This window comes from Gadus macrocephalus, chromosome 21 (assembly GCF_031168955.1).
Source record: "Gadus macrocephalus chromosome 21, ASM3116895v1".
Lineage (NCBI taxonomy): Eukaryota > Metazoa > Chordata > Actinopteri > Gadiformes > Gadidae > Gadus > Gadus macrocephalus.
Genome location: NC_082402.1, coordinates 10,857,373 through 10,880,748, shown reverse-complemented (window position 1 = coordinate 10,880,748; position 23,376 = coordinate 10,857,373). Strand labels below are relative to the sequence as shown.

At 45.1% G+C, this 23,376-nt stretch overlaps 1 protein-coding gene across 1 annotated transcript in view; it reads right to left on the bottom strand.

The window, feature by feature from the left end:
- LOC132450342 (uncharacterized) overlaps positions 1-23,376 on the bottom strand; it is a 35,316-nt gene that overhangs the window by 1,242 nt on the left and 10,698 nt on the right. The window contains exons 13-45 of the mRNA XM_060042428.1: positions 22,817-22,954; positions 22,428-22,613; positions 21,881-22,003; positions 21,375-21,557; positions 20,507-20,608; positions 19,989-20,102; positions 19,454-19,639; positions 19,072-19,287; positions 18,776-18,903; positions 18,428-18,557; positions 18,091-18,183; positions 17,616-17,717; positions 17,216-17,383; positions 16,628-16,801; positions 16,363-16,518; positions 15,316-15,527; positions 14,409-14,544; positions 13,727-13,909; positions 12,216-12,365; positions 11,422-11,601; positions 10,928-11,083; positions 10,290-10,484; positions 9,787-9,960; positions 9,396-9,529; positions 9,027-9,222; positions 7,859-8,032; positions 7,526-7,639; positions 7,205-7,359; positions 6,687-6,834; positions 5,838-5,932; positions 3,687-3,915; positions 2,683-2,889; positions 507-688 (exon numbers count right to left, since the gene is read on the bottom strand). Coding sequence (XP_059898411.1) covers positions 507-688; positions 2,683-2,889; positions 3,687-3,915; positions 5,838-5,932; positions 6,687-6,834; positions 7,205-7,359; positions 7,526-7,639; positions 7,859-8,032; positions 9,027-9,222; positions 9,396-9,529; positions 9,787-9,960; positions 10,290-10,484; positions 10,928-11,083; positions 11,422-11,601; positions 12,216-12,365; positions 13,727-13,909; positions 14,409-14,544; positions 15,316-15,527; positions 16,363-16,518; positions 16,628-16,801; positions 17,216-17,383; positions 17,616-17,717; positions 18,091-18,183; positions 18,428-18,557; positions 18,776-18,903; positions 19,072-19,287; positions 19,454-19,639; positions 19,989-20,102; positions 20,507-20,608; positions 21,375-21,557; positions 21,881-22,003; positions 22,428-22,613; positions 22,817-22,954 — 5,219 coding nt within the window. The remainder of the gene's footprint in view (positions 1-506; positions 689-2,682; positions 2,890-3,686; positions 3,916-5,837; positions 5,933-6,686; positions 6,835-7,204; positions 7,360-7,525; positions 7,640-7,858; positions 8,033-9,026; positions 9,223-9,395; positions 9,530-9,786; positions 9,961-10,289; positions 10,485-10,927; positions 11,084-11,421; positions 11,602-12,215; positions 12,366-13,726; positions 13,910-14,408; positions 14,545-15,315; positions 15,528-16,362; positions 16,519-16,627; positions 16,802-17,215; positions 17,384-17,615; positions 17,718-18,090; positions 18,184-18,427; positions 18,558-18,775; positions 18,904-19,071; positions 19,288-19,453; positions 19,640-19,988; positions 20,103-20,506; positions 20,609-21,374; positions 21,558-21,880; positions 22,004-22,427; positions 22,614-22,816; positions 22,955-23,376) is intronic.

Below are 23,376 nucleotides of genomic sequence, written 5' to 3'. Positions count from 1 at the left end.
GGGTAGGGGGTTGGAGAGAGTGGAGGCTAAAGGGCCAGTGTTCTGATTGGCTGCTGAATCCCATTCTCACTAAATTATGCACTCAAATATTTTTGTTTTAAAGGTTTTATAAAAGGTGTTAAGTCACTCTCGATCTCCGAAAGATAACACACTGATGATGGAGCCTATGGGCCACTGATGATGAAAACCCTTGCCTTTGTTTTATTACTAATGTTAAGAACTGGGTGTCCGTGGCGACACCGTTATGATCTATGGGAACAATGGCGCTTATTGCCAATGGTGTCGGAACAGAGTCACTTGCTACTTGAAAGATTCGTTTTTTGTGATCTACTTATTATTTTTTTCCATTATAAACACACAAAAAAAAAAAAAACATAAATAAATAAACACACAAAAAAAAAAAAAATTAAATAGTAAAATTTAAGGATAAAAGTATTCAAATGATAACATTGTCTTGATTATCTTGAAAGATCAGTTATTGTAGGGCCTGACAAACATACACACACTCCCATGCAGGCAGACACACACTCCCATACAGGGAAGACACAAACACAAACACACAACTCACCCTGAGCAGCCTCTCCACCACCTCAGGATCCTCGCTCCCTATTGGCTGCTCCAGGCTCAGCGTCAGGTCATCAAGCTGACGCCCACAGACGACCAACTTGTCCCCAAACAGCGACCATTCCTGAAGAGACGGAAGAATAGTGTCATAATAATAATGGGACATTGTTGACATTACAACGTGTCTTAGTAAACACATGACCATATTTTGCCTAAACAGATTATTTATCATAATAAAATCCCTCTACAATAATCCGCAGCCTAAAAGCCTTTTAGGAAAAGCACAAAGTCCACCCTCATGTAGCAAGGATATCGGCGCATTATTATCAAATAGTGTGCTGCCAGATTCCTTATTAATGAAGCATTATTCATTCATGAATAATCATAGTACACTATTTATAATCAGTTATAAATAATTCAAGAAAAATCAATAAAGTTTTGTAAGATAATTTATAAAGTAAATGGTTTTCAAACCATTTACAGTTAATAAGGTTATAAACCCATAATAATGCTGCAATCCATGATCGATATTTGTTATAAAATCGAGGAAGTAGAATAATGTATACAGGAGGGGGGTGGAGGGGATGCAAATAGTTAGTTGTTGTTTTTCAAAGCCCATTGTACCAATGATAGAACTCATTTGAATCCATCACTAGATCCCTTGCCTCCCCGGCGAGCTCCATCGTTCCTCCATGTGGGCCCCATGGAGGACTGTGATGCAGGGTGTTAGCACAGAGAGATGGGCCAGTCCCCTGAGCCTGTTTGAACAGAGTCCGCTATAAATCCTGCTGCCTCCAGGAGCACCCCCATGACGGGTCCACACGAGTCAGGTCTGACCCACGTGGGCGGGGGGGGGGCCTGTGAGGTTGGGATGATGTAATGGAAAGCGGACCGGAGTACAACGATACGAGAACAGTTCCCTGGATGGGTTGTCATGTGGATGGGTGTGTTTTTTTTGTTTTGAGAATGTTTGTATTTCTGCGACCTCGATTTTTCAAATTCATTATATTAAGGCCTCTAGTTACTGAGTGTGCTAAGCCTGGTGTTCATTCATACCCTACACACGCGCACACTTTGGCCACACCATGCACACATGAACCCTGACGTATTGTAAGATAGGCCACTTCATAGTTGTTCCTCGTCGTGTGACCACAACGTCCACCGTCACCACACACACAGGTCTGGAACGACATGCCATGGTAATAAACAGACCGTTTCCACGGAGACCGGGGACCACACGGCCTCTCGGATCTAGATCATGGTGAGATTAGTGCCAACAGTTTGATCCTCCCCAGGCTGGGTTCTTTTAATGTATGTGTGTGCATGGGAGTGTTTTTGTGGGAATGCAGCTTTTGGATATGGGTCACCCACAATGGCCATCTCAGACACACACAACACATACACAATATACAACAGGCAGAGACCAACAACATCACTGACATAGCGGAGGGTAGGAGGGTCATATGGAAACCCGTTTCCTATTTGTTGAGTTACCCTCCCTCCCCACCGAACCCAGCTCTGCCACTGAATGCCCGGTCCTTCCTCGGGAGTCCGGGGAACACACACACCATTAACGTATTTACGAGTTATTATCCTTTTGTTTTATTACACTGGACACCAGTGGGGTAGAACAAATGGGGCTAATGGAAAGCCGTGTCTGGCGCATTGAATGGCTGAATTTACGGTGCGTGAAGCAGCCCGGTCGCACCACAGTTTTGCAACTGAAGGGTTGCTGGATCCACCGCTGGCTACCTCGGACTACTAACGGCCAACAGCGCCGGACGGGCTGACGTGCGGTACCGTGATGGCGGAAACGGCTGGCCTTGCTTGAAGTGGTGTGCGAAAACAAACATCATTCAAGACCGGATTGGTGCCCTTTGTTGAGATGCTGTATGCCTGGATCTCTAAGATGACACTATGATGTACTACGTTAAAAAAATAACGTGCGACCTATTAACCTTGTGTTCTGATCACACAACTACACTGCACTCTGTTCTTCAGGCCAAGCTTGCTCTTGCCTCGCTCTATGCACAGTTTCTATAGACTGGGAGATGTTTGTGTCCTCGGCCTGTATAGATCGGTGTGCAACATGCAGGTGCATGTCCGCGCGGTGTGTACCTGAAGCGCAGTGTTCACCAGGGCCGTTCTCCTTCCCAGCAGGGTGCTGGCCGGCTCCCACGCCTCCTCCAGACACCGGAGCTCTTGGAACAGTTGTCCGTGATCAGCGGGCTCTGTGGATGTTGCCGTGGACGCACACAGCCTCCTTCCCACCTCGAGGGTCTGCCCGTAAACAGAGCCGTGTGTGGCCATGGTGTCCTCCAGCCGCTGGGAAACAAACAAAAACGACACACCTTGAGGTTATTCTTGAATATGCAATTACTCCTACTCCTACTCCTGCTGCTTGTTTTTGCTGTATGTTCAAAAGTAAACGGACACTAAAAACCCTCGCTTTAGTTTTCAAGTCATTCTATCTATCCATCAGTAGTGAGCGGTGACCCTCAATTTCAGTGGGGCAGAAACTACTGCGAATGATGACCACACCCACAATTTATATATTTTTGGAATGTGCATTATTAATAATAGACTTGGAGTAATGATTTACTGAGGAACTATTTTTTGGGAGCATACTTAGTAGTAGTTGCAGTAGTGCACTGCCCCACCCGCCCATATGGACGGCACGCTCCTGCTATCCATCCATCTATCTATATATATATATATGTATATATATATATTTATATTTATAGATGAGAAACTGCACGAAAAAATAAGAAGAGTTTCTGTTCCTGATTGGATGAAATAATTTGAGATCAGGGATGGGCCATACAAACCATGACAAGGGACCACAAGTGTCATCCGATGCGTGGGTCGCATTGCATGTCACATTGCTGGCGCATTCCCTGAGGTTGAGTTGAGTTTGGATTCTGGTGGCTCATAACATGCTCCCATACTCCTTGTTTAAAGAACCACTACACCTGTCTGACACAAGCAGCCCTTTAGTGTCTGGCTGAGGACAGCCTGTCGGACATCAGGCTGCTCAGAAGGCCGAAAGCACCCCCTTGGATACGACATCAAATGGAAAGAGTCTGAGGCTCAACGTAGAACAAAGGTTCTTGGGGGCTCACCTTGTAGCCGTCGTGGGCGCGCCGTAGCCGCCGCAGCGTGCAGGGCGTCCCCCCGCCGGGGTCGGGCTGGGGGGACCTCAGGACCCTCCAGAGCAGCCGGGACCGCTGCTGGTAGCCCCTCCAGAGGGAGAGCTCCTCCCCCAGCCGGGCCCTGCGCTCTGCAGCCCCGGCCACACAGCCACGCTGCCAGCCCTCCCTCAGCCGGGCCAGGCTGGTCAGGAGCTCCGCCCTGGGGGGGGGGGGGGTGATTGTGTTTGTGAGGCTGTGTGTATGTTTGCGCGCGCGTGTGTGTGTGTGTGTGTGTGTGTGTGTGTGTGTGTGTGTGTGTGTGTGTGTGTGTGTGAGTGAGTGAGTGAGTGAGTGAGTGAGTGAGTGTCTGTGTGTGTGTGTGTGTGTGTGTGTGTGTGTGTGTGTGTGTGTGTGTGTGTGTGTGTGTGTGTGTGTGTGTGTGTGTGTCCCCAGTCCCCAGTGTCCACAGTCAACCTGTATGCACACTTGAGCACGATGCCCAACTCCGACCAGCTCATTAATGTATGTATCTAAAATTCACTCACTGTAGTTCCCTTTGGATAATGTGTCTAAAGGCCTCTGCCAAAATGAATGTATAATAAAGAAGTAGTCCCCTATGAGTAATTACGTTAATAAGGAGCTTTTCCAAAACACCCATTATAATAAAATGACCAGTGTACTCTGTGATAATCATATTTGCTTGATTGTAAAGATGCATCAAAATGTAAGCCTCTGGTATGAATCTTTTTCAATTTATTCACATCCTTTTACTGGCTTTTATCTTTAATCAAATAAACATTTGGGTAATCCTCTTTGGACCCTAATTAACATTCTCTTGTCCAAACAACCCTTATCTTTGATATGAATAAACTAGGAATACCTAATATGTAGCATTCACTCTATTCCCGACAGAAATTTGCAAATCTCAACTCTTAAAATCATGCTTAATGCAGAAGCTTGACCAATCCACGCATCCTTCAAATCATCATGCTGGTTCCTGTTGACCACATTCCTTGCATTCCAAAAATAGCCAAAAATCCTTTGTTATCCAAATAATCCTAAAGAGATTCTCCATTACCAAACCTATCCGAGTGATTAAAAAACTAATTAGCTTAACTTCTTTCATAATCTTCCATGGTTGGTTACAGTTGATAACAGAAATGAACTGCAGAGCATAAGAATATAAATGTATCTGTACGTAGTAATGGTATTTGGTCATTGTTTAGTTTTGAACTGTGAGATGATTTGTCATTATGGGGAGACATTGTGGATTTGGGTTTCCAGTGGCTCTATGTTGGAAACCCAGAAAACCCATCAAAAAAACGAAAATTGAAAAACACCTGTTCGGTTTGTCAAATATATTGGCTCCGTTTAATCTCTGATTTTGCGTTTTAAATTCGCCTCAATCATAGTCGAGGAAGGGTTGATGTTTATTCACCCATGTGGCCAAGTGATTAATTGTTGCATACTTTCCAAAAATGTATTCCTCCCTGATAAAACGTTATCGTAAACGTTAAAAAGATGGCAGATGAATGGTTTCACTGCAGTCTGCCTTTATGTTTATAAATTGATTCTGCTGATACCTTTTCTGAAAATGTATCCCTCTCCTGTCCTTATGCTGTTCTCCATAGCTAACACATTTCTGGATTACTTTAAAGTTTACTACATACAAGCCTAGAGTGAATTTACTGCAAAGTAAATGGGACTTATTAATTTGATTTCTGTACATTATCTATTAAGCATCTAAGAAAATTAACTCTGTACCTGTGCCTTAAGTTAACTGTGACCTGTGTGCACACGATATCAAAAATCCGTCTTGGCTGAACAAATACTACAGAGTACACTAAAGTTCAATACACTGCCTAATACTACGGACAAACTATACTATATAATACTATTTGATCTGTTTCTACACCTTTGTGCATTATGCCAAGATTTGGACCAGGATCATCCATAGAACTTGCATGTAACCCACTTTATCACAATGTTGAATTATGTTAATCTAAAATAAATTAGGTTTTTCCTTTCCTTAAACATAAACTCACAAATATGAGTAGTGTGGTCGCTGTCTGTGTAGTCGCTTGGAAACCAGAAAAAAATATGCATAGTGATTTTGTGGACTCAATCGTTAGCCTTGTTTACCTTTCTTCTTCTGTGGTGTTTGTCTGGAGGCCGACAGAGTCCCTGAAAAGGGCCCCCAGGAGCCACTGGCCAGTTACCAGTTCAACGCCAAGCCTCTGCAGACGGTTAGTGTAGAACACACACATACACACACAGACACACACACACATACACATAAAGATATACACAGAGGAGAGATTGGCAGATTAGTTGTTTTGGTACAACTCCAGACAGTAGGGAATCCAAAGTCTAGTGCTGGGGCTTTGGCTGAAATCCACTCTGGTGTTTATCAATCTGAGCATGTGCTCAAATCTCAATCTCTGGATCATTTTCCAGGTGTCTACTTTGGCTCGGAGTCTCTACTGCTGCTCTCAGCTAAATAAAGAAGAAGAATTTGTGTTAGCAGCACCTGTTTTAGTTGTTAAAAAAAATTGATCTGTTTGGACCTGTTCAGAAAATGTAATCACCTGACACTGTGTATTTTTACTGGAGGCAACACACAGAAAGTTTTCACAATTTCACAATTCACTGAAAATCATTATAAATATACATTTATCATGGTACATTTATTCCTAGGTTTTCTTCATATGACATACAAAGAACCATCCATGGTGTGTAGCAAGCCTTACTAGCGTGATAAGAGTAGGAGAGTCTGGGAGTTGTAGTTTACCTGGTGTGTAGCCAGCCATACTCAGTTAAATAAGAGTAGGAGAGTCTGGGAGTTGTAGTTTACCTGGTGTATAGCCACTCCAGCCTTACTCAACAATTGTTTAATAAAAGTAGGAGAGTCTGGGAGTTGTAGCTTACCTGATGTGTAGCCAGCCATACTCAGTTAAATAAGAGTAGGAGAGTCTGGGAGTTGTAGCTTACCTGATGTGTAGCCAGCCTCTTCAGAAGGCTGGAGGATCTTCCAGTGTCTCTGGTCCCCAAGGCTTCCTTGACTGCTCCCTGGATGATCGCTAACCTATCAGACTTCTGCTGAAAGCTCTGTGAACTACAGGATGCTATGGTCATCTCCCTGGTAAACAGACAGACAACACAAATGACAAACACATTGGGAGAAAATCAAAAGAGATAAACGCCAGCCTGTTAATTTATTCATTACACCTGGACGTTTCTTACAACTCCCATTGTGTTCTTTAGGAGAAATACTGTCTCGAAAGGCTTTAAAAGCCCACATTAAAATGAGAAATAATTTCTCACTGGTCAGGAGTGGAAAAAAGTGCTGGGTGGACAGAAAAATGCATATATATCGAATATAAGTCATTAATTGAAGACCAAAAAAAGATAAAAGACAGCAAATGTAGGGGCATTTGTATAAATGACTGGGCTGACTTTCCCTTGTCAGGAGCCAAGAGTAGAAAGCGGCCCATGTAACCCGTGCTCACTGGTATACGTCAGCCGCGTGAGTCAGGCCCTCGGCCCATTGTCTCCAGAGCACTCCCAGTCGCTCCCCTTCGCCACGGCCCGTCGGACCTCGGCCACTCAGCTCACTCAGCTCCATGAGGGGCAGGCACAGGCCGCTGAGATCCTGCACGGTCTTCTATGGTGCAGAGCAGAAGGGAAAACCACAGAGTTTTTTTGTGTGTGTGTGAACGAGGGGTGCAAGAAAATAAGCCCTTATTCTGCAGAGAAGAACGTATGCCTCATGGCATCGGGAGCGTGGAAAGCGGGTTGGTATTGGTGTTGCGTTGCCAAGTCAAGCTAACCTGAGCGGACTCCAGGTGACGTGCTCCTGGGGTTGGCCCGTTCGCCAGTTCCTGTGTCTGCAGCTCGACCGCTTCCAAACCCCGACAAAATCTCTGGTGGAGCTCCAAATCCTCCTTCCAAACGGAGAAGGAATGTGGGTTTACATATGATAGATAAATATCGAAACACGGCCACAACTTTGTGATTGCAAAAGCATTTGTACAACATTTGTACTGATGTAATGTAATGTAAAGGTAATGTCGATTTGTGTAACATTAATTTGTGTAACTTCAGCAGCTCCATTGAAGCCAACTAGCAATGAAACCAGTCTGTTAGACATGTGGGTTTCCTACCTGCCGGCGGGCCTCCTCTCTGGATACTGCTTGGACCACGAGCAGGATGTCACCTGACAACACTGCAACCTCAGCCTGTATCTGATTGGCTGCCAGGGGTTCTAGTAGTGCGATCAAAGGCCGAGCGGCCGCCGCCATATCCCCTCCGCTGCGTTGCAAGTCCTCAATGAAGTCCTGCAATTTATAGCACAAAGGGGGCGGGGACAAGCAGAGGAACATGAATGAATCAGGCACACGAACTCTTGCAATTTTTTCATACTAATGGAATAGGCCGAGGCCGGTTGTCCCACTGTGCTGCCCGGGAGGGTCTGTCTGAGAGGTTAATCACTGCTGAGCTGACACTGGGACACTGGGGATGGGTAACAGCTCTGCATACATCAGAAGTAGCCACAACACTGCCAATATGGATTCATTTCTAAATAAAATCCAAGGCCTACAGGCAAGGGAGCGTCAATTCTTGCTGCATACAATCAAAATATACACTAAAAAATATGTTGGATCACAGCTTTAACCTTCTGCTTTTGATTTATCACATTCCTTTCTGGTCACTATACACATGAACTTCTGATACACACATAGCCCATCGCAAATACTTAAATCATTTGGTGTTCCTATTCTTGTGACTACTTTGGCTTCTTTCGCACCATGCGCCTCTCTTTAGTAGCATTTATGTGTCTCGGAAAAAAACATCTCTTGTTTCTATGTAGCAGTCTTTACAAGCATTTATGTGTCTCGGAAAAAACATCTCTTGTTTCTGTGTAGCAGATTCAAGTATGCCAGCGGGAAAAGGTTAATTGTTTTTTTGCGCATTGAGCAGAATAAACACAAAACACTGAACATCTCTCTAAGTGCATGCTTTCCATTCTTCACGGCAGGTGTAGGGGGTAGGTATATATATATATACCCACATATATATATATACATATATATATATATATATATATATATATACACACACACACACACACACACACACACACACATATATATATATATATATATATATATATATATATATATATATATATATATAGGTGTGTGTGTGTTTGTGTGTGTGCTTGCGAAGTACAACAAGGGGACCAACAAGTTATAATCTCCTTGCTGGTTATATAAAGCCAGGAGCAAAACAAGGACAGCCTCGACCAACCAAAAAGAAAGACAAGAGCACCTCGGTGGAGCCCCCACTGGTGTGTGCAACCCGATGTGGGGCGGGAGGGGCCTTCCGGGGCTCCTCCCACTGGAGCCGCGCCTGCTGCAGAGCCAGAGTGCAGCTGTTGCGCTGCTGCACGTAGCCCTGCCACAGGGCCAGCCTCTGGTCAGTCCCCCGGACGGCCGCCACCACCTCCAGCCTCGCCTCCTCCCATCTGCAGCCACCACAGCCACCGGGACGGAGAGAAGGATCAGCATGGAAGGTAGGGGAGGGGGAGAGAGAGAGAGAGAACTTCTTGTAACTTCTCCTTCTTAACACCATTGTGGAGTTCAATTAACATTTTATTTCCCTACAAATATTCTGCTACACATTATCCCCGCTGCTGACCTTCTTTGCTCTCCTTCAATCCGCTCTTTGAGTAACCTGGCTGTGAGGTCATTGACTTTTCCTTCCAGAGCCTGATATGATTGGTCCACTGCTGCACACAGCTTGCCCCCTTTCCCAGCACCCTCCTGCAGTTGCTGTGGAGGGAGGGATTTGCATTACTTTTTTGCAGATTCAAACATTGATCAAAGTTAGGATGAGTTAGTATGAGTTGTAAAGACAAAGAGAGCAGAGAGCAGGAGAAGTTTTTGGTTTCACCCAATTTCTGAATATTTATGGATTTATTTAGGATTTAAAAGTACATCAACTCTATTGAATCCTCTCAAAATGAGTATCGCCAACATGATGCATTCTGATGAACAAGCCCAACTGGTATACCGTATATTTGGTTCACCTTAAGCTCCTCCAACTGCTTCTGGACTTGCTTGGGTGAGAATGCAGGTGTGTGCAGCAGCTGCTGCAGGGCACAGCGCAGCCTGGTGGTGTAGAGGGAGACTTCGCTCAAATCTGTCTCCAATTGACTCCACTCAACCAGGATGCGTTCTAGAGCTGGTCGAAGAGCCTCCGCCTGCACATTGATAACACATGATACAAACATCTCACAACACTATAGTAAACACCACGCCATTGACAATCACATTTAAAATCTGGCTCATACTTTGCCAGGTTTTAAAGGTGTTTTTGGAAGTCATTTATCTGCACTGTATAAATAAAGGCTAGTATTAGACTGTGTACTCTGAGCATAATGGAACATTCCAAAGAAGAGAAGGGAAAAAGAGGAAGGACATGTAGCACAACTTCCCAGTTCTTAAATGACTTTAGAAAGTATCACAAATCTCAATCCGTGTTCTTTAAAGTGCATCAGTAAAGCCCATTGGTTCAATTATTCATCAGTACCTTCTGGGTCAGCGCCATGCAGGCTTGAGTGGCGCCCTCTACCCGCGAAGCAAACACACTGTCCCTGGGATTCTCCTGCCTCTGCTGTGTCTCTTGCTCCTGCTGGGGGTCCTCCGGCTCACAAGCACGCAGCTCCTGCAGCTCCTGCAGCTCCTGCACTGTTGCCCTCACCTCCTTTTCTCTCCCCTCAATGGCCTTGGGGGAGAGGGGGGTTCAGCAATTCAAAGTGTAAACCAGATAGAGCAGTGGAATTCAACTGGTCTGGCCTTGGGACCCACATTGTCCCATGGTCATTAAGTCGCAACCCACTTTCATACCAAACCAGGCCAATTTGTTTCTCAAACTGGCCTAGCAAACACACAGACAAAATGTCATCATGATCATGCCTTTTCAAACATAAATAAATAAACCAATATTTTCATCCCTGCAATCAAAGAACATTACTTTAGCAACAAAAAACAAAGTAAAAGTAAAAATATATGTATTATTTTAGCCTTATACATTTTTTGGACGGCACAATTTCTTTGGACCACTTTTGGGTCGCGAACCACCAATTGAGAAACACTGAAATAGAGATCCAAAAGAAAGGGAAAGAGACAAGCCTCTTTAACATGCGGGCGGCTGGGAGGGCGGTGTACCTGGCATTCGAGCAGGGCCTTGCGAGCCTCGGTTTGGCTGGCGGGGCGATCCCAGCGCTCCAACTCGGCAGCTTGACGTGCGAGCCAGTCGCCAATACGCTCCAATCGCATTTTTCTGTGGGCGCACATGTCATGCATATCTCCCACCAAGCGGATCTATCGGGGAACAGAGGCAATATACTACATTAAGAACGTGGGACTGGTTAGACTCCAGACAAGGCTTGTGTTATGGGAAACGTTCTGTCACTCGAGGACTGAATCCTCAAATAAATTCCGAGATTGTTGCTCGGTCAAGTGGGCTGCCGTAATTTTTATGTTTTGTTGGACGATGTACGTTATTATGGCAGGGCACACGGGCTGGGATCCTTTCAGCCAATCCGAAAGATTGACTGCATTAACCACTATTTAACCATAGGAACTGCTGACCTTAAGGTCTGACCATAGAGGGTGGGTGGATTCAGTAGAAAAAGCTGTTTTTACTGTGAGAAACGAACCTGACTCATTAGCTCGCCCTGTAGGCACGCCCAGCTCGAGCTGAGTTCGCCGATCGTCTCGGCGAAGAGAGTGCGTTCCCAACTGAACACGCAGATGTCTGCCGGATCTGCTTTTGGCGGCGCAGACTGCCACAGGAAGTCCAGGAGCACCTGACCACAGCTCACGCCCACATTCAGCTCCTGAGGAATGATGAGGAGAAAAACACATACAACTAGTCTGAAAACAAACAAAACAAGCATTTGAAACAATGTAAGTGTAAGACAACAATTGTCCCACACAACATCTGAAAAGTGATGTTTGAAGCCTTGTTGACGATGGGCAATAAAATGTTACTGTTTAAATTCCAAGTATGGAAATTCAGGTGCCACAGCAGAACATACAGAATAGTAGTTGTGAGAGAGAAGGCAGAAAAAAGCTGACGAGAGAACTCCAACATTTTTAAATGCATTCACACAGATGTAGTGTAGCTAGCAATTGACAGGCAAGATTGATCCCCGAAACCAATCAGGGAAGAGATGCCCTGATTGGTGAGAAATGAGGCAGGACCAGTTCAGAATCTAAATCGGCTCATACAGAGTCAGGCACCGACAACCGGAACATATTCTCACATCACGTTTAACCATCCCTCAGCTGACGGATGGCAATGGCATTTCTCACAATTAACACTGAAACTGTAGCTCCTCAATTGTACCTAATCTCATCTTTAAAAATACATGCACACAAACCGAAGGGGATCATGTTGTGATTAGAGGAGGCTGATATAGAGGGTGTGTGGTGGAGGCGGCAGGGCTACCTGGAGGTGCTGTAGGGTGTCGGCCAGCTGGGAGGCATCTGTGGCCTGGAAGGCTTTCACCCTTTCCTCCCCAAGCCTGTTCTCCACCTTCTCCACCCAGCCCCGCAGGTCAGAGAGCAGCTCCGACGGGGGCCAGACAACCACGACCAGCTGGGGAAAGAACAAACAAAAGAAAGAAAGAAAGAAAGAAAGAAAGAAAGAAAGAATATGAATTTATTGTGGTTTTTTCGCAGTCTGCATCAATCTGTTAATTAATCTCACCTTCGATTGCAGAAATATTCAGTTGGACCATTTAATTAGTGCCCTCCTCAAACTTTCCCAAAAGGAGAATGTGCGTAAACAGCGTGAAACGGACGCCGTACCGAGGCTGCCAGCAATGGCAGACAGATTCCCACACAGTTCCTCCGATCACCGGTGATGGATGGAGGGGGAATTAAAAATGCCCTTCTCTTCGTCTTTCTCTTTGAGATTCTGCCAGCACCGAAAGGGCTTTTGAGTTACACTCCCTTTTAATGAGGGGGAGATGTCTTTTTTCTATCAAATGTCCAATTATCTTTGAAAACAAACAGCGGACAGGGGAGAGCGGTTGTAATTCAGAGCCTGACAAGCTGTGGCCTTATCAAGTTTCCAAACTAATAAAGCTGATGTGTAATCTGATCTGAACTCTACAGTGATGGAGCCAGGATCACTTTGAGGCCCATTTCCCGCCGATCCCTGGTCTAATCTCAAGTTCTGATTCAGTGTCTCATCTCATGGCTCTGATTCATGGTCTCATCTCATGGCTCTGATTCATGGTCTCATCTCATGGTCTGATTCATGGTCTCATCTCAAGGTCGTCTGATTCATGGTCTTAACTCATGGTCTGATTCATGGTCTCATCTCAAGGTCGTCTGATTCATGGTCTTAACTCATGGACTGATTCATGGTCTCATCTCAAAGTCGTCTGATTCATGGTCTTAACTCATGGTCTGATTCATGGTCTCATCTCAAAGTCGTCTGATTCATGGTCTTAACTCATGGTCTGATTCATGGTCTCATCTCAAGGTCTGATTCATGGTCTCATCTCAAGGTCTGATTAATGGTCTCATCTCATGGTCCGATACATGGTCTCATTTTATGGTCTCATCTCACGGTCTGATTCATGGTCTCATTTCATGGTCTGATTCATGTCTCATCGCATGGTCTGATTCATGGTCTCATCTCATTGTCTCATCTCATGTTCTCATTCATAGTCTCATTTCGTGGTCTGATTCATGGTCTAATTTCATGGTCTAATTTCAAGGTCTGATTCATGTTCTCATCTCATGTTCTCATCTCATGGTCCGATTCATGGTCTGATTTATGTTCTCATCTCATGGTCTCATCTCATGGTCTGATTCATGGTCTCATCTCATGGTCTAACTGAGAATAAATCATTGTTTTGTGTTCCATTTTTTATGAATACTGAAAATGTCATCAGCAAACTCGACCAAAAGAGTTTAATGTTCAATTAATGATTTGATGGGCACTACCTGATGCAGCCGTTCCTGGGCCTTGTCCAGGTCAGATGTATGCTGGCTCCAGGTGACTTCCAGCGCACTGAGCAGACCACGCAGCCAGGGACTGTCTGCCTCCCTCAAGCCCAGGAGGAGAGCTCCTTCCCTGGCTATAGATGCCTTCTGAGCCGCCCTGGCCTCCACCTCCATGGAGAAATCCTATTGGACAGGACAGCAATGACATTTTCAACTGTTCATCAATCAATTTATTAGATTACATATTGTTTCGGTGATTACATACCATATCCACCAATATGAAAAAATATGTGTATGTATTAGAGTGGTCAATAGGTTGAGTTCATGATCACATCGAGTCTTTTCATCATTATTGATGCATTAAAAATATCAAACAAACTAAATGGACGCCTGCTAACATTAGCCAGACTAAGCCGGCATGGCCAAATAGCTAGTTGGACAACTTTATCGGCCAAGATAGAAGAATTTTGAGCAACCAAAAATTCCCACACACTTGCACACAAACACACACACACACAAACACAATGCAGATTTTCAGATGTGTTGAAAGTGAAAACGATTGATAAAAAAAATGGCCTCAAAGTAAAATGTGAATGTCAAAAAACAACATCCTTATCCCAACACCAGTTGTTCCCTTGGGTGTGTTCAAGTTAAGGCGTTGTTTTTTTTCAGTTGTTTTTACCAGGAGCTGGGTGAGGTGGCTGTGAACGTTGCTCTCCTTCCCCCCTGCAGCGCTGTCGGCCAGCCCACACCACGTCTCCAGTGGCCCTCGGACCCCCGCCAGCCACTCCCCCAGAGATTGGCTCTCGCTCTGCAGTCTATCGAAGGGGGGGAGAGGGGGAGAGACTCAGACATTAAGCACTCAGCCAGCAGAGTGGACCATGACCGTTCCCTCTTTACAGAGGACAGAAATGAGCTACGAGTCACATGTAGGGTGCATTAGTGGGAATGACTTGTTGTCATTGTAAAGGGTAAGTCAAGCCCCTTCAGCTAGATTCAGCCACCAGGAGTTTAAAAATAAATGCACTTTGGCTGGGAGCGCAGGCACATGTTATTCCCATGGTTACGACCCATGGCAACTTTGGGATACTTATTTAACTTAAAACCTGCGGGCGCCTCATCTGGTCCTTGCGGGGCGACCTGGTAACCGCGGGCACTGTGTCGGTGACGGTTAGCTATTGCCACGTTTTAACTAAACATATTTGGGTTCACTGCCCCTTTAAGAGTGTTAATGGAATGGTGGAAGTGTTCTGGTTGACTTGAATTTAATTACAGTTTGTTTGTTTTCTGAATTCATCTTCTCTTGCCAAAGTAAAATGAATATTTCTGGGATGTGCCCTATTTGTGAAGGTAGGACATTTACTGCAATGAATGAAAACTCTGGGGGAGTAATGTACAACTCAGGTTGGAACATTAAAATAAAATAATCTAGGCCTATCCAAAGTCAATTTATTTTGCTATAATTAGCTACACATTTTATGCGCAATAAACAACCTTGGTCTGAATTATTTAAAATGAGGTAACATGTTCACCGGCTACTGTTCCAGTGTCTACGGGCTATGGTCTGCTTCCCCTCTGATCTGTCTCACCTGGCCCAGCTCCGCTGAATCTCCTGGCAACGCCTGATCTCCTGCTCTGTCCGCCTGTGGATGCTCCGCCACTGCAGCTCCAGAGCTCCCCCTGTTGGGCCGACTGAGGTACTGCCTTCTGCGTCGGTTGGCGGCGGAAGCACCAATAGCTGTCTCTGGTCTAGCAGACAGCCCAAGGCCGCCCTGCTCTGCTCGAGCTGGACTAGCACGTCCTAGGAGGAAACAGTAAGAGGCTCTTAAAGTGGGTGTCTAACGGATTACCTTACACATAAAACACAGACATACAGGCAGCTAGGTGCGACAGAATGGCGATGTTCTTATGAAAGCCTCCTTCTATATGAGGAGAGACCTCTCAATTGAAACCTGGCCTGTCGTAGTATCGTAGGGTCAGAGGGAAATAAATGAAGCTAGGGAGTTAATAGGTCGTATGTACATGTTTTTTGGTCGTTTTAAGTTCAGTCCCTATATTAACAAAAGTTCTACAGTAAGAACACTGGCGAAGAAGAAGGTAAGAGAAGAGAAGCATTACTCATGTCACTCAGCCCATCCATACAAATGTTTCATTTTTTCACAGAAAAGGCAGAGAAACAAGGACTGGCATTATCATCATCATCATCATCATCATCATCATCATCATCATCATCATCATCATCGAGTAGAGGAACACAGCGTTCTCTCATCGGGTCGGCGGATGCCATTTTGCTGAGAACGAGGTCTTTTAGGACCTGGTGTCTGAAAGAAAAATGTTCTATTACAGAGAGACAATTGGGGTTTCTGTAGGACATCTGTGCTGAGACAAGCGCTCCCCACCGTCTCTCTGTGCTCTTCATCACCGGTAATGACCTTGACTCACACACAAAAAATACCTAAGATGAGCAAGTGTGAATGCAGCCCACGTGACGTATGGCGTCCAATCTCACACTGGCCAGTGCAGTGGCGTCTAACAGCAGTGTGATTGAGTTTTTTTTTTCTTCTTCTCCAAAAGCGACGGTGAAACTGAACCGGTGAACAACGTCTCACGGTGAGCGACGCCGGGACGGGGTGTACCTGGCAGGCTCCGAGTCGTGTCCGCACATGCTCCACAAGGTACAGCTCCGAGTCGCCGTCCCCCCCCCCCTCCGGCGGTCCCGCGCTCGCCACGCCGTCCAACTCCTCCAGCAGCGCGCCCATCCGGCCACGCCCCCCCTCCCACTCGCTGCTGGCCTGTTGAAACAAACCGGTGACTCAGCGGCGGAGATGGTGTGCGGCGTTACCACGGTTTGAAGGTATGTTTGTGTGTAGCCTTGAACACAACCACGACGCTGTGTCGAACCTGAAGTGTGCTTTGCGATGTGACTTCCTGATCCAGCGCGTGTTGCAGCACCGCTCTGGCCCTGAGCTCCAGCCGGGCCCAGACAGCCTCCTCCTCAGTACCCTCCAGGGCCTGTGGCTCTCGCTGGAACACATGCTGCGCCACGGCCAACTGGGTCCCCAGAACCCGCAAGAACTTTGGGATCAAAGGACAGGAAACACGTTGAGTCAAAAGAGTATGTTTCATGGTTTAAAGGACAAAGTCCCTTTCTATAAGTAGGCGAGGGCTCCCTTTCCGGAAAAAAAAACAAACCAATGCATTTCTATTACCCTTTTTGAATGTTGTATATTCTAAGAAACAGTAAAAGTGATGAAAGCCTGTCCCCCTGGCAAGACTTAAGATGATTGAAGACCACGGGATGGTCCTGTACACATTGTAACTGTGGAGCGTTTTCGTCTGGAGGAGACAATCCATTATATATCGACCTGTACACATTTTAACTGTGGAGCGATCGTCTGGAGGAGACAATCCTTTATACATCGACCCGTACACATTGTAACTGTGGAGCTTTGGTCTGAAGGAGACATCCTTTGGGTTATGTGTGCATACTTTGCTTCTGGAGGGGAGATGCAGACTTTGTCCGTGGCCAGTCTGCCATGCTCTCGTGCGTCCGTCGCCCAGGTCTAATAAGCATGTTAATCTGTGCAGGAACGAGCTGGAAATCCGCCGTAGCTCAGACTGTTCCTCAGGGGCCATTTCGGAGGTCCCCTCGAGCCACTGGAGAATGAAGAAGTAAAGAAAATGGATACACGATGCTAAAGAAAGAAAATGTGCCTAGACATTTAGGAATGTTTGAAATGCACCCTTACATGTGGCACGAATGCATGCACGCACGCACGCAGGCACGCGCACGCAGGCACGCAGGCACGCACACACACACACACACACACACACACACACACACACACACACACACACTAACACACACACACGCACAAACGCTGGTTACCTCCAAACTAGGCACAGACTTGAGAGTGGGGTGTGGTTCACTCCGTCCAATGTCAAAGTCCTCCACCAACCAAAGCAAGCTGTCTGTGTGCCTCATACCAATCTGAGACATATGGAAACATAAAAATGAATCCCAACCCTTAATCCCAAAGCACACGGGCGTGTCGGGACAAACCCGGTATAATAGTTTGGTATTTTTACGTCCAAAATAATTCTCTACCCAAAAAGCAAGCGGACAAAATACAAAATAGAAACATTTGTGCTCCATGTGCTTTGCTAAATAATTATTTATCAGTAACACATCATCAAATATAAGATAAATCACAATGTAAATATCCATGAATCCCATGTTGACATCAAAACCTGTTGACCTAAATTTCTGACTCTGCTAAAGATAAATAAGACAGCTTAAACAAGCAATTTGTAAAGTCATGTGAAATATCAAATTCAGGTGATTTAAGGTGAATCCAAGGTACCTCTCTTTCCATTGTACAGACAAATTCCTGAAGCATAATTGTAGCCTCCTGGGATTCCTGTGGCACACCTGTCTCCTCTCGCCTCTCCTCGACCTATACAAGCAGATCACAGGGAATACATCATCCTCACAGAGCAAACAGGACACACAACTCAGGTTCTCCATCAAGGCTCTACTTTAGACCTCCGTTCAAATGTTAACAACTGTAATCAAAATTGTCCTTTCATTTCTTGTGACATCGTGGAGCACGCGGAGACACTGACATTTCCATTGAGTTTCAGCAATTTTTTGGCATGACTTGAGAAAATTGTTTTAGTGGGTGTTTGTTGGGCATTCACCTGTTCCACATCCTCTCTGTTTCTGCTGCGGATCACAGCTGTGAGGTTGTGAGAGATCTCGGCAGAGACAGGGTTTCGCTTTTGCTCGTCTTCTTCTCGTTGTGCTTCTTCTTCGTCATCATTGGACATCCTTTAGAAACAAGGAAGTAGGGACGGAATGAAGGAGGCAGAGAAGTGAAAGAGTTACACCAAAGCAGGGTAATTTATGCAAACATTGAGTTTAGTTTTTACAAACAGGGTAAATGTGAAACGTGCAAAATGACACATAACATTATATGCATTGAAAACTGAATAAGACATTGGACAATCCATTGCAGATAAAAATAAGATGATTTCTGAGTCATTCACCCTGGTTTATGGTCCTGCATTGCATCATGGGTTTGTGTCTTTGTGATATCTTCTACATCCACCACACTGCCCAGAGTGGCCCCGGCCTTAATGTCTGCTCTGGGATCAATAACCTCATCCTGGGTCACCTGGGTCGAGATAAGACAAAGGGGTTGGGGAATGGTGTGCTTAGGTTTGATGCTTTATGAAAGAAGATAGTATGGGAGGTGTGTTGATATTCCCCTCTTTGTGAGCCCCCTCTGTTGAAAGTGTCCGCAACCGAAGAAATACAGGGCTCTTCTATCTCAAGCTCTTACCAAGTCTTGGTGAGAGGTCAACGATCCAGTGAGACGTTCGGGCCTGTTCCGTGATGCGCTCATGGATGGTCCTCTGGCTGTGAAGGCATTTGGAGTTCTTGCGGCAAGAAACCCTGTTGCATCAACTGCCAAAGAATGCTGTGGATCTACGCGTTGACACGTCTCATCGATGTACGGCGAGTGTCTGTGCTCATCTGACACCATGGCGGGGTTCGACTGGTTGAGAAAAAAGGGAGGGTCAGCACACTGTTTAAATGCTCCAGAAGTGGATTTATTAACAGGCAAGGCTTCAATCGCTAGGGTTCTTCATCAGGCATTGAAAACAATGGGTGAGATGACTTCTATCACATGACCCAAATGGGGTCAAGTGAGCCTTAGTTACCATAGCAGCAAGACTGGTCTCTGTGTTGGACACAAGCCTGGGTTCAATAGCCAGCGGTAATCCAGTTTCTTCCCCTGACGCTGCTCTATCAGCACCAACCATCGCAGGCCAGGACACGTCCCGCGTGGTGGTGGTTAAGATCTGCTCTGCTTCAGGCCAAGGCTGCCAGGCCACACTCCAAGGAGCCTTCAAAACAATGGAACCACGCAAGACACGCTCAGTAACACTGATACATCACAACATCCACAACACCAAACCTAGCAACTGCTGATCGCTAATGGCCAAACACACACACGCACACATATTATGGGCTCACGCACACACGTCATGCGCACACAAATACACATGTAATGCGCACACACACAAACAGACACACACACCTGTCTCTCACACACACACACACACACACACACACACACACACACACACACACACACACACACACACACACACACACACACACACACACACACACACACACACACACACACACACACACACACACAGAAACAATCCAAGGTGAAGCCTTAAGTACCGGCTCGTCTTGGAGTGGTTGAGTTCCAGGAATATCCTTAGCGTCTCCAAGGCATCGGGCAGTGTCTGCATCTGTCTCCATATCCTGTAGTTGAATAAAGCTCTCTTCGGGGTCCTAATAAAGGGCATTTTTATGAAGTGTCATTATGAGCCTTTTATGTGTGTGTGTGTGTGTGTGTGTGTGTGTGTGTGTGTGTGTGTGTGTGTGTGTGTGTGTGTGTGTGTGTGTGTGTGTGTGTGTGTGTGTGTGTTTGTCTGTGTGATTGAGTGAGTGTGTGCGTGTGATCTCTATAAGGGTGAAACAGCTGTTTTTTTAAGTGTGCTTTTTACAGACTTCTGTTAAGTACTCAATACTCCATAAACATTTTACCATTCATACCATGATAAAGCAATGAATAGCATCAACAGCCATGCATTTCATTCAATGCTTGCGAATAAGAGAGAAGTAAAGCCATGCATTCTTCTTTAAAATATATGTAACATGTCAGCAGGTCCTGGTGTGAAGGTGTGGATCTTCACCTCTGGGAGACTGCATGTGAGGGTTTCAGAGGAGGACGAGTGGTACCGCTGCTCCACGCCCTCACCCTCCTCTTCCTCAGAGCTGAGTACCTCAACAGGGTCCTGATTCCAATAGAGAGGGCAATAGAGTTGGTTAGGAGATGGGTGTTAGCATTGTCTTCTGATAAGAACCAGTTCAGTCAAGTTACTTCATACCGTCCTGTTAAGGAGTTGTTTTTCTTAATAAATATAACTCAAACCTGTCAGGAGCTGTAGTTATGTGCATATACGTGGTAAATTAACCCTTAAAACATTTGCTGGGCCAGCTGAGATAATGATGTTATGATGTATTTCTGGTTGTTAGGCACACAAGGCAAACATTTCACCAGGCAGACATCAATCCCAGATAAGAGTTGGCAAAGGATCAAGGTCACCACGTCTTTATCTTATATAAGCACAATTATTAAAGAAATATATTCAAATAGTAAAATTATTATGTTATGAAGAATGTATTAAGTTCTCTGTTTTTACCATCCAGTTTAAACAATTATGGTGAGAGAGAATGGACGTTTATGTCTCCATCCTCCACAATATATGGATTGAGAGTGAGTTTTGACAACAAAGTTAAACTAGTAAAAAAAGTTCACAATGTTTGAAAAAAAAGTTGTGTTAGTTAAGTCATTCTATGATAAGAAAACTCAAAAAAAAAATTGGCAAGTGGCTAACGATATAGCCTCAGTAGCAACTGCAAGTGGTCTATAGAGGATGTGCAATACGTTTTTTGTTTTATAACATCAAAACACTTGTGTATGGGATTCCTTCAGTCTGCATGTATTGGATTGGACTCTGTTGTAGCGGCGCGCGGTGGTGATCACACTCCCTGGTGTACCTCCTGCAGCGTGCCCTGCCGCTGGGTCCACTCCTGCAGCTCCTGGAGGGACTGCAGCATGAGCTGTGCCCTGGGGAAGACGGTGAGCGTGTCCAGCGCCCCTGCTGGGAGCTGCAGCTCGCCCTTGCACTGCTCAATCTCCTCCAGGGTCCCCCGCATGGACTGTAGGTTGTCCAGGATCACCTTGAGATGAGAGATGAGAGATGGGACGTATAAGTATACATATAAAGCTTTGATAGTTGTGAAGATTTGAAGGCTTTCTCAGTGCTTCTCTTTTTAGTGGAAGTTCAACCACTGAGATGTATTGTATGAGGGATACACTAATAGTGATAGGGTGTGAGTAATATTGACAACAATTTACTTAGGGATTTAGAAAGCTGTGCATAACACCGTAAATCCCTAAGTAAATTGGGATTTCACATGGATGAAAACATGATCATATGTCATTCCTCCTAATGAAAACCGATCACGTAGCAGGGTGAAATGAACCAAACAGAGTGTCTCACCTGTCGGCTTTCGAGGCACTCTGCCTCTGAGATGTTCCTGCTGCCCATGGTGGTTAAAATGGATCTGATCTTCGTCGCATTCTTTTCCATAGTCTTCACCTCTAATTCCATGGCATCAATTTCCTGGAAAATAAATAAGTGTTCTTGTTATTTTTCCTAAATAGAAACTAATTCTGAAAAAATTCTGCAACAGTTCTTTTCAATGTGAATAACATTTTTGTAGTTAACAATAATGTGTATTCATGCTCACATACGATGCTTAAAGCAAAGCACAGGATAAACACAAACAAGTTTGAGGGTCCTGGTCATACTTCTCAATAAGGGTACATTAATGAACCAGTAATGAACATTAGTTAATGCAGTAATAAGCATTATTATACAGCATTGGCAAAGGTGTATTAGGGTAGGGTCCTACCCTATCAAATGTATTTATCTAACATGAAGATCATCACATTAGTAAACATGAAGTTAATTCCAGCTAGACCATTAGTTAACAGTTAACTAACGTGTAGTTTTTCTTTGGACTGCGTTAACGAAGGGCTCTTACTGTGGCAATGTGCAGGAGCTGCTCCATGGGCTCGTACACATTGTGCTGCATGCCCTCCACCTGGCGTTCTGTCCAGGCCAGCCTCTGCTCCAGCGCTCTGGTGTCCCAGACCGCAGACATCACCTGGAACAGCAGCCCCAAGCTCCCAAGGGTGGCTCTGGTCCTCTCCGAGTCTTCAAGGACCAGCTAGGATAGTGTCACACAAACCAATCGTATTCATGTACGCGCTGCAAAAATGTATCATGGGCGGTTTTCATTTTTTTTCATTTTAATTCAGCAGCATCACAATGTTTTTCCACCAACTCCATTGCAATCTCAGGTCATTACAGACCATCCTGGTCTATTCTTTCAAGCCCTCCTGACCCGAACCCTTGTGACTGGAGACAGACCTGGAGGGACTTGGCATGGCTGTGGAGGCTCCTGGCTGTAGAGTAAGTACAGGGAGCACTGATCCACGACTGAGCGTCCCCGAGCCAACAGGTGGCGCTGTGCAGGATGTCCTCAAACTCCTGAAGGAAGGCCGGAATCTGGAGCAATCATAAGAAAAATATTTATTACAATAATTTATCAATTGATTGTATTTCCTCTTACTGTCATGTAAGCATTTTTATCTGCTTCCTTTTTGGATGACAAAATGAAATCATTTCTCATTGGGCCTTAAGTGAAGAAACTCATTTATTTTCCCAATTGAACTTTAACCAATTTTCAAAAAATGGGACCGAAAAAAACAAAACAAAAAAAAAACCTTTAAACGTTCCTTTGCATGCATTTCATGATCACAAAGGGAGACCACGAGAGAGACGTAATTAGGGCTTTTTTCGGTTTGCACATCATGTATCTCATGGAAAAAAAGTGCATAATGAAGGTTAACTTAAATTAACCCAAAAATATGTGCTTTTTCTCTTGCTTGCTCTCTAACAAATCACACTTTGCATTAATAGTCTGGGCG